This window comes from Lagopus muta, chromosome 10, assembly GCF_023343835.1.
Source record: "Lagopus muta isolate bLagMut1 chromosome 10, bLagMut1 primary, whole genome shotgun sequence".
Lineage (NCBI taxonomy): Eukaryota > Metazoa > Chordata > Aves > Galliformes > Phasianidae > Lagopus > Lagopus muta.
In genome coordinates, this window is record NC_064442.1 from 2,763,461 (window position 1) to 2,775,758 (window position 12,298).

Below are 12,298 nucleotides of genomic sequence, written 5' to 3' on the forward strand. Positions count from 1 at the left end.
TCCACTGCTTTGTAAAAATGATACAATTAATATTAAATATAATTGCAAACAAATCATGAATCTAGTATTTACAATCTTGTGGTTTTCTACAGCATCTTTTTATATGGAAGGCATATGTTCCTGTGCAATGAATGTGGATGAAGTGGAAAGTTGAAGTGTTTTGTATATGTGTGAAGCAAAACATGTGAGATCAAATGAAATCGTTTCCAGTTGGTTGTCTCCACAAACAGTGGCTGTTTTGTTGGCTTGTCTTTAAGTGATTCATTTGTTTTTTAACCATTTTGTTTTCTTCAGGTGTTCTGTGTTCAAAATTGTGCTTTCTAGAAGAATCACCTTCAGTTGAGACCAAATCAAACTTCCTCGAGCTTAGCAAGTGCAACTCTCCATTGCCTTCCCCACCTGCAGTGATTGTGACACGGGTAGGCTGGGTTAGTAGCTGTTAGGCACTTCATCCTAGCTGAATTTGAATGAAGAAAATAGACAACAAAGATTTTGCTCTTAGCAGAGCCAAATTTCTTTCCGAATTGCTGCTAACAAATACAGTTTGAGGAGGAGAGTATTCACAAGCATGGTCAGCTTGGGCACGGTCAGCACTTTGAAAGGGGAAAGAGCAGCCCGACCTGCCCTGGGCCCTGTGTGGTGCCTGTTCTCCTGGCAGCAGGACTGCACTCAGCACTGGCCATGTGGTGGCAGGGTTTCACCTCGGCAATGCAAAGAGCTGCTGCTCTGTTTTCCGTTCTGAAGGTGTCTCACAATGTGAACTGATGGCCTGGCTGCATGGCTGTCCTGAATGGCCCTGCTGGATTCTGATGGGTGTTCTTACCTTGCTCTCAGCTTGTCTAGCACAATCAGCTGTTGTTCTTTTTCCCCCTGAAAAGAGCCTGTGACCACCAAACGTGTAACATGAGAGACTGTATGGGACCAATAGCAGAAGCACATGGGGTCTTCATCCTTCTGACATACCCAGCAACACAGACAGAAAATACAGTTGCAATCGGTCATCGTAAGAATGCTTTTCTTCCCCCCCCCCCCCCCCCCCAATTCCCTTGTTACTCTTTCTGGCACAAATACAAAAGATGACTAAAATCCAGGCTGTCCTTGGTGAAGAGTGAAATAGCTCCCATCTGTGTGTGCCTGACTGCTGGGTTTGTAGGTAGGCATTATGTTTGTATCAGTACCTTATTATATAGTTTAGGGCTGCTTGAGAACTTGCTTCTAAATGCTTATGCTTGCAAGGCCTTGTCAGTGTGTATGATGGCTAGCTTTGAATACACTGTGTGTAGGTACAGTTTCCTCACTGCTCCGTGGTTTTCTGTTGGCTGTAAATAACAGCAGCATATTGCTGCGAAGTTTTAAAGTTGCCAGCTAACAAAATGGAAGAAGGAAGAACCTTTTACTCCAGACCTACAGGTGGGTGTTGTAACGCACAGAGAAGATGAAGTGAAATGGAGATCCTTGAGGTGTTCTATCTTGAGACAGAGCTGCGTGAGTTTTTTCTTACTTTCCTTACTTCTGTACGTTTTGATGCTTGAATTTTCATTACTGTAACAGAGTGCAGTGTGAGAACTTCAGGTTTTCATCTACATTGAAACAAACAGAAAACAGAGGCAGGGAAAGATTTTACAAGATCTTCATCAGTAAAAACAACTGGGTTGTCTTACTTGTGCCTATGGCAAACTCCTTCCCCTTGAGTTTGGGGAAACAAATAACAGGCTGGGAGCTGTCTTCAGAAAAACATTTAGGGCAGATTGCTGTCTTAGAGAGATAGAATTCTTTGTGTTGATAAAATGGTGAAGATGGGTTGATTTAGTTCAGTAAAAACATCTAAAGGAATAAATAAGCAGGTCTGAGCTGAGCATATGCTGATCTTTCACTGGCTCTTGCTTCTGGCCAGGACTGGGGTTATGGGTTTCTGCCCAACTCTAAGATATGGAGTCATATCCAGAGAGCACAGTGACTTACATATTTCTTGAAACTCCATTTTTCTCTCTTCCTTCCCCCTGCCTCAACTTGCAAGTCCTTACATTTTTCATCATCAGATGCTTCAAAGCTACTGAACAGAGTGGGAGGAAGAACCTCAGTTTGTAAAACCTCTGCCTCATGAATTATGGAAACAGGCAGAAGGGTTTTTTTCCTCTGACTTCAAATAGCAGCTCTGCCTTGACCACAAACAAGTCTGGTTGCTTGTTGCCTTGTAGCTGTTGAGTGAAGCATGCAGAAAACATTCTATGATAGTGAACTCACTCGTAAATCTGTTTTCCTGCTTTGGTATGAACTCCCAAGAACTTGCCATTATGAAAGATATATTAGAAAGCCTTCAGGAGAATTCTTTTTTTTTTTTTTTTTTTAATAGCAGTTTTGCAAGAAGCCTCTTAATCTACTGATGCTGATGTTCTGGAAGCATCTTCAACTGGAAGAAACCAGACAACAAGCTTAGAGCTGATGCAGTGGAGTTAAAATGCTGCTTATCGTGGTACTTAACAGCTGAACTGGAATTTGTCTTGAGCATTGAAGTGTTCTAAGACAAGCAGCTAACTTTGGTGGGACAAAAACATCCTGAAAATGGTGGTTGCTTGAGAAATACAGATAGGCTGACTTCCATGGCCCTTCAGATGCGTTATATGCTGGAGAAACTTCAAGTTGCAGGTGAGGTCTAATCTGTGCATAGTTCTGTTAAATATTCACCAACAATTCTGAGTCCTGGAATTGAACAAAAAGCAATCACTTAAAATTTGTTTGGATTTACTGAGGCCTTTCAAAAATGTTATGACCTGAGGAAAAGCTGGAAGGAGCTTGTATTGCACTGCATGCTTAATTGTTGGCAGCAACAAAAGGCGTTTCTGACAGGAGATGTTTTTGGTAGTGAGCAGCAGAAGGTGGACTTGAGGTGAGGGCAAACAGCAGATCTGTGAGCAGAGCTGCTGCCAGGCATCCCGCCGTGTTACCCAGACATCATGTGAGTGGAAATGATCGCTTTACTCCTTTCTGTGGAGAAGTGCAGTTCCAGCAGAGGCTGGATGCAGATGTGCTGCAATGAGTGCTAACACATATTTCACTGATGTATAAAGATGTGTACTATTTTGTACTATTTTGACCCTAAGCTCTGTATCTCATGGGACCAGGCTGTTCTGCTGCTGCTCTGTGCCCTGAGCCTTGGACTGTGCTGGTTCTAATTCACGTGCTTGGATTGGGTTGGTTTGTCTTTGAACCATGCTAACACTTTAATTCCTGCCTTCTGCACTCAGTGAGGCCGTTCCCATCCCTGGCAGTGGCATTTTATTCAGGACTGGCTGACAGCTGCTCATATCTCTGCATCAGATCCACCCTGTGAAGGATCTTTGTTGTCCAGGCTGCAAAGCCACACCATTAGCCAACAGTGGGGCACAGCGTGCTTCTGTCCACGCTATCACTGAACCCTAAAACAGTACAATTCCCAACTGTAGAAGAAATCAATCTAAGCTTGAGTTAGCTGAAAATGTGGGTTTATTATTTTTTTTTTTCCCCCTTTTTGGAATGGAAGCTTAGCTTTTGGAACAGCTCTGCAACCACAAAGGCAGAGCACACGGCTGCTGGCTGGGCGGCGTCCTGGCCCTGCTGCACTGCTGTGTAGCTGAAGTGTGAGCTTCCAGCCCAGCTGTTCCAGTGCTGGCACACGGCCTGCCTGTATTGCCAGCTCCAGAGCCAGCATCTTCCAAAACTTCCATGAGTTTTTATAAAGCAATCAACGACTGCAATGGAATGGGTCTCCTCAGCTCGGTTTTGGGGCTGACCCACGTGCAAACACATGTTTTGTTGCAGATTTCTGTCGTGATGGGCTGGCGGATATGCAGGCTCTGCTCTGATTCATCTGACTTTTGATGGCTTTAGTTTTGAAACGCGTGCCTGCTATGAGGCATTTTCAGCACAGAGCAAAATTTGCAGTGATAAATGAATACTTTCATTCCTTCTTCTGTCTCTACCACGGTTTACAAACCGAGATTCTTGCTGTGTGCTACGTAATGAACTGTGGTGCTGCAAGGGCAGCAGCGACCAAACGTGGGAGCTGCACTGCGGTGCTGGGCCGTGGGATGGCAATGTTGTCCTGGCTTGAGAGCAAGCAGCAGCTGGTGACATTTTCCTGTCCCTTGAACGTGTGCCTTCCGAGTGATTCAGCTGGGAGAAGAAGTGAGGATTGGTCCGTGTCAAGGGATGGGATGAAAAAGTGGGTGCTGGAACTGGGGCAGGAGTTTCTGCATCATTCAGGAAAATGCAGAGCTGCTGGAAATACTGTGACAAAGACAAATGCTGCTGGTTGCCCAGCTAGATTTTTTCCATCGTGAGTCTGTTACCTTGAATGTATGAAGTATGCTCATTTTCCAGTGTCTGGGTAGATTTTACAGTATCGGTTTAAGTACTGGAACATTAATAATTAAAGCTGCTGGAGTACTGGGAAACTAGTTTGTTTCTTAGGTATGATTTAAAATATGTTAAAAGATGCATAAGGTAGAAGGCACATCCTGTAAGCGGGCTCATGACTGTGGATGTGTTGGCAATCAAAACTGATGGGGAAAAGGATTATCACAGTGCAAGACAGTCTCTCTTTCCTATATAGGGTAATGTCCTCTACGTGGAAGAAACTTCCTCCTGTTCTGCTCCTTTATTCCAAAGGGACAGCATCTATACTGCACGCGTACAGAACAGTTTGCTGCTTTAAGTGCATGGCTTTCTCTTCCTTTAAAAATAGGATTACTGTTTTGTTCATCTGATGTGGAGTCCAAGCTGAATGGGTCTGTTGAGGGGGTTCTCCCTGTTGGTGTGTGTGCTGATCTCACAGGAGCAGTGGGATGGGAGCTCGGAGGTGTGCTGCATGCATGCGGTGTGCGTCCTCTTCAGACTTGGGAGAGCCTTCACAGTATTTCCTCAAGCAATCCCACAAAATCTGCATGCAGAATAGAAAGCACACTGCATAAAAATCGGCATGTTTGTGCTTGTATGCACCTTTACGTTAGGAGAATGCCTCACCTTTTATTTTATGCTAGCAATAATGCATAGCGTCAAGTATTTGTGAAGACTACAGGAGCTGTGCTAGGAGGGGAAAGCAGTTAGATGTGGTGATGTGCTGTGGAGGGCTGCTTGGCTGCGTGCTGCCTGGCAGGACGTGGCTGTGCTGAGAGCTGCGGTGCAGCTCATGCAGTGATGATTCTCCCTGCAGTTCCTTCAAAGCGAAGCAGTTCCTGACCCCCGGCAGTGCTGAAGCCCTGTGTGGGATGCTCGCAGGACGTCTCGCCCTGGCAGCACGCCCCAGACATACTTGGTTACGGCTTCTGTAAGCCTCAGACAACAGGGCAGCAATGTTCTTCCAGGTAGAGGCTGAAGCCTGCACGTGGGTGGCATTAATGTACCTGCCTGGAAGTAGGAGGGCAGCCAACCTCCTGCTGCAGTGTGAGGCTTGGGTTTGCCCACCACCCATACAGCTGCTGCTCAGCCTTTTGAGCTGGCAGTGTGATGCACGCAACTGCATTGCTTGCAGACCTGTGACAGTAGGAAGGCTGAGTGTATGTGCTCTCATAGGGCGTAGGATGGCACTGGGAAGTGTGCTTTTCCTCTACCAAAAGTAGGAATGTGCCAAAAGAAATCCCAGGACAGTGAAAACAGCGTGGCAGAGCAGCACTCGCACCTCACATGTGAGCTGGGCTGGGTTAAACTCCACTCTGTGGAGTGAACTGGTGTCCCACTGTGGTCCTGCTGGCTCACAGCAGGCTCCCAAAGGACTGTCCTACCTGCTCTGAAGGCAGTGTGGGGAGGATGCTGGCTGCCTCTCCTCGCTGCTCCTCGCTTCATCGTTTCCATGTGTGCTGAAGTTGCATGAAGTTTTCAGTTCTGATGACTAACTCCTTTTCTTCATGGGAAGAAGCCAGCTGACAGCTCCGCTGCCCCAACCCTCCTTTTTTATTGCCTTTTAACCACACTAGCTCTGCCTTTTCCTGCAATTCATAGGCCGCAGCATCTTTCCCTTGAATCAGGAGATTTTTCCTGCTGATCTGGAGCACGCTGAGAGTAATCCTGTTCGTGCTCACAAACTTGCCACATCTCCCTCTCTTGGAAAGAAGCAGAGGCCTTTTTATTTTAGCTTGAACATCTGTCATTTTCCCATGCTTTAGGACCTGACGATTGTGGGGAGGAAGAAGTGGAGAGAGGGGAGAAGCAGAGTTGGGTGAGGCTCCTTTTAAGGAAGTTTTCCAAGAGGGAATAACAAATCTAGAGTGGCACAGGCTGAGGGTAGCTCCAGGAGAAAGAGATCAGGTCAACAACAGTTGGAAATAGCAGCAAAGCATTGTAAATCCTGGGACATAGCAGGGAATTACACTTCATTTTTTTCCCCACTTTCCCCGCCTTCTGCCTTTTAGTTCTGCTTTTCTTCCTTTTCCCACAAACACATCACACAATACCACCGTGTTCCTCTTGTTGGTAACTAAAAGCAGACCTGCTTTTCTTTAATTTGCTTCCATTTCTTCTCCAGTTTCTATTTTATTTTTGCTTAATACAATCAACCATTATGACACATGGTATTTATTGCTGCTGAGCTCGTTGGTGCTGACCTCGCTATCAGGCTTGTGTTATCACAGTAGCAATAAAGCCACTCACAAGCATTCTTTTTCAAGATGTACCATCATGTGTCAGATAATTGGTTTGTAGCATTACCTGCTGTTTCCCAGAAATGTGGCACTTAATGTAGAAAGACCATAAAAACCCATCCTACGTGCCTGTTTGTGTCACGAAAGGCTGCTTTGGTGCTCCCTTTCACAATGCTCCTTGCTCAATAACAGGCTGCCATATGCTGAGACTTTCGTCTGAGCTTGTCGTGGATGACACTGCAATATAAATAACTTCTTTTATAAGATGCAAAGGGAAAGACTGGCAGTTGGAGATGCAAAGCTGCGTAGGAAGTGGAAGAAACCACAGTGATAAGTGGGTGGGCAGTGGGCTGGACTAGATGTATTGCTTCTGTGAAGGCTGGAGGTTTTTTCCTTTAAAATGTCAAGGCTCGGGGGCTGCAGTGTTTGAAGCCGAAGCTCTCTGTAGATGAATTGCACGTGGAGAGTTAGCGTGGGCAAAGAGAAAGGAAACACTTCACCCTGTTGAGCGGTCATTATGGCCTCGGGATGGAAATAGCCTGACCTATTTCTGGGGGCTTTAATTAGCAAGGTGGGGACGATGGAGCTGCTCGTGCCTGCGTTTCCCCCTGGCAGCAGAGCAGGGTTGAATGCAGCAGCACTAAGCAAAGCTGGGGCCGGAGGGCCGTGTGCCAGCGGTGTGGGGAGAGCTGGTGTCCCTCTGTGCTAAACCGAGGACGGTGCAGAAGTGGAGGCTTCTGGCCGGGAGCCGCCTGTCTGCAGGGATGGATGCTCGTGCTGGGGCTGCCGCCCGTCCTGGCTGCGGTTGACCCCCGAGAGGCTCCGGTCTGAGGCTCCCAGTCCCGGCTCCCGTGCTGGGCTCTGGGATCTCAGCGCCGGGTCTCGCCCTGAAGTTCGGGATTCAGCCCTGGCTCCGGCCCTGCCCTCAGCGTCCGTTCTCTCAGTCCCGGCTTCTGCCCTGGGCTCTCTCTCGCCCTGCTGTCTCAGTCCCGGTCCCCCCCGAGGTCCCTTCACCCTCCGTGGCAGTCCCCGCGCCCCCGCCCCGCCCCGCCCCGCCCCCGGCTCCGCACCCCGAGGTCCCGAGTTCGAGACTCCCCTCCGCACCCCGACTCCCACCCTGCCCGTCGCTGCGGGGCGGCGCCTCCCTCGGCCCCGCTCCGCTCCGCTCCAATCCGCGCCGCCCCCGTCCCCCTCCTCACCCCCGCCCCCACCGCCCCTCTCCGGGCGGGGCCAGCGGCGCCGGGCAGCGCGCGGCGCGGGGCCGCACACGGCGCCTGTGCCGAGGGGCAGGGCCGGGAGGCGGGCGCCCCCTTCCCTCCGCTTCCCGTCCCTTCCCCTTCCCCCCATGGCGGCGCTGGGCGGCACGGCGCGGCTGGCGGCGGCGGCGGCGGCGCAGCGCGGGGCGGCGGCGGCGGCGCTGTGAGGAGGCGCAGCGCGGGGCCTGGGCCTGCCGGGCGGGCGGGCGCCGGGCTATGGCGGGCCGCGGCCGCCGCGCCTGGCTCAGCGTGCTGCTGGGGCTGGTGCTGGGCTTCGTGCTCGCCTCGCGGCTCGTCCTGCCCCGCGCCTCCGAGCTGGCGGCGGCGGCGCGGCCCCGTCGGAGCCGCCCGTCGGGGTGCCGCCCGCCGCCGGCAGCGGCCGCAGCCGCCGCCGCCCCTCTTCTCCCGCAGCCGCGCCGCCCCGGTCCGCCGGCGCAGAGCTTCCTCTTCGTGGGGGTGATGACGGCGCAGAAGTACCTGAGGAGCCGCGCCGTGGCCGCGCACCGGTGAGACGGAGGGAGAGGCAGGCGGTGCTCCGCCGGGGGCCGCGCCGCGGGGATGGAGCGGCGGCCGAGGGTGGGACGGAGCCCCGCGCTGAGCCGCGCCGCTCCCTCGCGGTTCGGGCGGCCGAGGGACGTGAGGGCGAGAAAGTTGGGGCGCGCCGCCGGTCCGCGGACGGCCCCGATCTGCGGGCGAGTGGCTGTGCGGAGAGCCGCCGCGGCTCCGGGAACAAAGGGTGGCAGCGGCCGCCGTGCCGGAGCGGGGAGCGGCGCCGCGGGCTGGGAGCTGCGCTCCGAGCGCGGCCGTGTGCCGCTGTCACACCCCAGTCTGCTGCCCCGAAGCGGAGATGTGGCCGCGCGGAGCCCCGCCGAAACGCACCCGTAGCCCCGATGCGGGGCCGGGATCGGAAAGAGTTCGGAGCTGGGTGCAGCGGGGCTCCGGGGCGGCCCTAACTCAATAAAACGGCCCCTTCTTTTATTCCTATGCTGAGACAAACCCCGCTCCGTCGCTGGGATGTGCCCTGTCCCACCGCTTCTCTTCACGTCAGCGTTAAACGCGGTGAAATGGCTCGGTCAGGGCAGTCTGAAGCACGTCGGGCACCGGAGTCGGTTTTAATGGAGCTTTAACGCCTTCTTCCAGCAGAAGATCTGTAATTAAGTTATGGAGGGTGTGTGACTGATGCTTTGAAATAGGTGAAGGAATGTGTTTCTTCAGGGTTATGAATTTTCTTTACCGCGTGGGTTGGAGCGTGCTGGATTGCAGATCCCACGAGCTGCGCAATGGGCACTGACATGGAGCTGTGCTGGGACACGTGGAACAGGGCTTGGGGCAGGGCTGTTTGTGTGGCAGCCATCAGCCTTGTGTCAGGGATCCTAGAAGGGGCAGTTCTCACAGTGTGGGCTGCGGATGGGGTTGGTTGGGGGTGTCTTCTCATTCATAGAGTCACGGAGGGTGGAAAGGACCTCTGAGATCCCCAAGCCCACCCCGCCGTGCCCACTGACCACACTGCACCTACGTGGTTCTGTTGCACCTCCAGGGATGGTGATCCCACCATCTGGGCAGCCTGTGTCAGTGCATTGCTGCTCTTTCTGAGAGTAAATGTCTGTCAGTATCCAATCTGATCCTCTCCTTGCTAGGATGGGAAGTAAGGAGGCCCCTCACCCCTTGGTTTGTTCTTGCTGAACGGTTCCGTGCTTGAAAGATATATGGATCCAAATCTGCAACATCCGTGCATGAAATAAAACGGTTAAAGATGCAGTATAGGAGATTGGGCTCCTCCAGCCCTGGGAAGGAGGCAGAGCGTCACTTTTTATTGCGCTTCTATTTTGGTTTAACCTCCAGAGGGGCTGTCAGCTCTCGGAAGGACTGAATAATGGGGGCTCTTAGCGATGCGGTAGGGCTGAATGCATCTTCCTCCTGCCATGGGCAAAAGAAATGAGCTCATGTCCTGGTGACAGGAAGACATCTTTGGGAGAAGGTGGGGAGGGGGAGAGGAGAGGAAGACAAACCTGAAATCCTAAATGGCTTTTGATTGCCATGAAGTGTTCAAGCAGACAATCGCTGGGATTACCGCATTGACAAAGCATCCTGGGGAGCTGAATCGCTGGCACAGGGCGCCCAACGGGAAGCTGCTCGCAAGGCTTTCCCGGGTGGCAGCGTGTGCGGAGCCTCGATTCGGCTGAAAGGAATTAAGGATGCAGGGGCTGAATACCTCCGCACTGCCGCGGCTCAAAGGCCATTGACAGACACTGCTGAAAGGGGCCGGAGCGGAAAGCATTCGCCGATCGGCGCTGCTGTGAATCCAGATAGGATCTAAGGAGAGGGGAAGCAATCCACTTCCTGAACATCAATCACTGCAAAATGACCGCTGCAAGGCAGAGCGGGCCGCTGGATTGTCAGGAGAGGCCGGCTCTTTGAAACAGTTGTGCTTTTGTAGCCAGGCAGAGAATAAGCTTGATGGCCAGGTTTGCTCTGGGCAGTTCTCTGACAGCCAGGTTCCCTATGAGCAGGCTGGTAGAGTGCAGCAGCAGAAGCAGTGACACATGAAAGGCAGGGAAGGAGCAGCGCAGGAAGGAGGTGAGGTACAGCGGGGGTTCAGGGAAAGTGCAGCAGTAGGTTGCAATTCAGAGGAGTTGTGCTAAAGGACATACAGGAAGGAGAGCATAGGGATAAGCATTCTCCCAAAAGACTGAAGCTTGCTGTCTCAGGAGCAGAAATATCAGGCAGTTGACCTTTTTTGTTTTTTTTTTTTAATTGCATAGCAACTGGATTTCCTGGGAAACCTGCAAGCAGAGCAGGGCGAATGCAGCTGATGGCTGGGTGTTAGGGCTTGGCATCTGAGACCACGTCTGCCTCGTCCACAGCACTGTGACTGCTTCATAGCTCTGTGGGAAGAGGGCCATGGGATTTCTTGGTTTGGGACAGTCCCATAGAACCACCTGTGTGCCTGGGCTGAACCCTTGTCCCTTGAGCGCAGGGCAGAAGGGTGCCCTTGGGAGCCTGTGCCTTGAACTCTCTGGGATCTAAATACCTGAGTGCTTGGAGGAGCCTGAGTGAAAGGCAGCCAGCAGGATTTGGGATTGAAAGGCATTGGTATTATCTCTATAAGCTCCCAATAGCTGCTGCAGAAGCATAATGCCAAACACATTTTTATGCTTTTTTTTTCTTCTTTTTTTAATAAATTCAGAGCCTCTGTCTAGGCTTCTGGGTGGTATTTGTTGTTTCTGGTCCTTTCTGGTTGGTGGTGAGATAATAGGGTGGATTGCAGTGTGTGCACTCTTTTATCTCTTGGAAGGAGTGACTTTGAACATCATGACAGCACTTGACATGTTCTGGTCAATGTGTCAGCTGTTCTGGTTGTGTCACAATGCTGTGTTAGCTGCTCCTGTAGCACCTGGGGCAAACACGACATGCTGGGCTTTCCTGGTGGTAAAAAACCACCAAAAATTTATGCAAATGTTTACAGAACAGTATGACACACATCAAATAGGAGTATATGGTGCTAGTGCGTGGGCCAGCAGGAGAAATTAGGTCGTCTGTGTACCCCAAAATAAGCATACAGAACAGTTCAGATGGAGGGAGCTTCCCAAGATTATGGAGTCCATTGGCCACCTGCCACGTGGCCTGGGGCTGTGGAACACACCCTGAGTCCATGTGCCTGCAGGTGATGGGTCAGTTTCCATCCTCTGTTTCACAGGGAAACCTGAGGTGGCAGGCTGTTGAGGTGGCAGGCTGTTCATGCTGAGTCTGCAGAGCTGCTGGTAGAGCAAGGTAATGCAGATAAATCAGGAACAGTGTGAAAACAGAAGATGCAGCACTCTGTGTCTGTGTTCCTCCTGCCCCGTGCTGTGCTCTGTCAGTGTTACCTTCTCAGTGCATGGAGAAAGCAGGTTGCACATGGCCAGGCGTGCTGTCAACGTGCTCTTGGGGAGGTAACAGAGAGCTGTGCTGTCCTGATTCATGAGCATCCTCCTATTTAACTGAGCAGATTCAGATTACACAGAGGAGATAAGGTTGGGGGTTGTTTGGTTTTTAAATGACCGATGCAGCGCACGTATCGGTTGTGTCCTGAACCTGATATTGCTCTCTGGGCAGTCGAGCATCCTGGAGCTTCAGCTGACCAAGGCCACCAGCAGGGCTGGCAGGGTCTGATGGCGGGGATGTGGTGACAGCTGAGGGTGACCAGGGCGTCCTCCTGAGGGAAGGGCAGTGCCAGGTTTCTCTATTTTCCTCTGTGTTTTTTCTGTTTAATTATCAAACATTCATTTGTAGGTCTTACTTTAGAAGCCCCGACCAGGAGAGCAGTGTCAGCTGGTGGGAGCAGTGCTGCAGTAGGGAGTTGCTGGCTATGCCTGAGGAGCTGGGCAGGTCAGGCTGCTGCCCATAACCTGAGTCAGAGAACACAGTTAGAAGTACCTTTGATCAGAA

The 12,298-nt window shown here is 51.6% G+C and overlaps 1 protein-coding gene across 1 annotated transcript in view; it reads left to right on the forward strand.

The window, feature by feature from the left end:
* The first annotated feature begins 8,086 nt into the window (after positions 1-8,086).
* CHSY1 (chondroitin sulfate synthase 1) overlaps positions 8,087-12,298 on the forward strand; it is a 60,021-nt gene continuing 55,809 nt past the window's right edge. The window contains exon 1 of the mRNA XM_048956723.1: positions 8,087-8,376. Within this exon, the coding sequence (XP_048812680.1) occupies positions 8,087-8,376 (290 nt within the window). The remainder of the gene's footprint in view (positions 8,377-12,298) is intronic.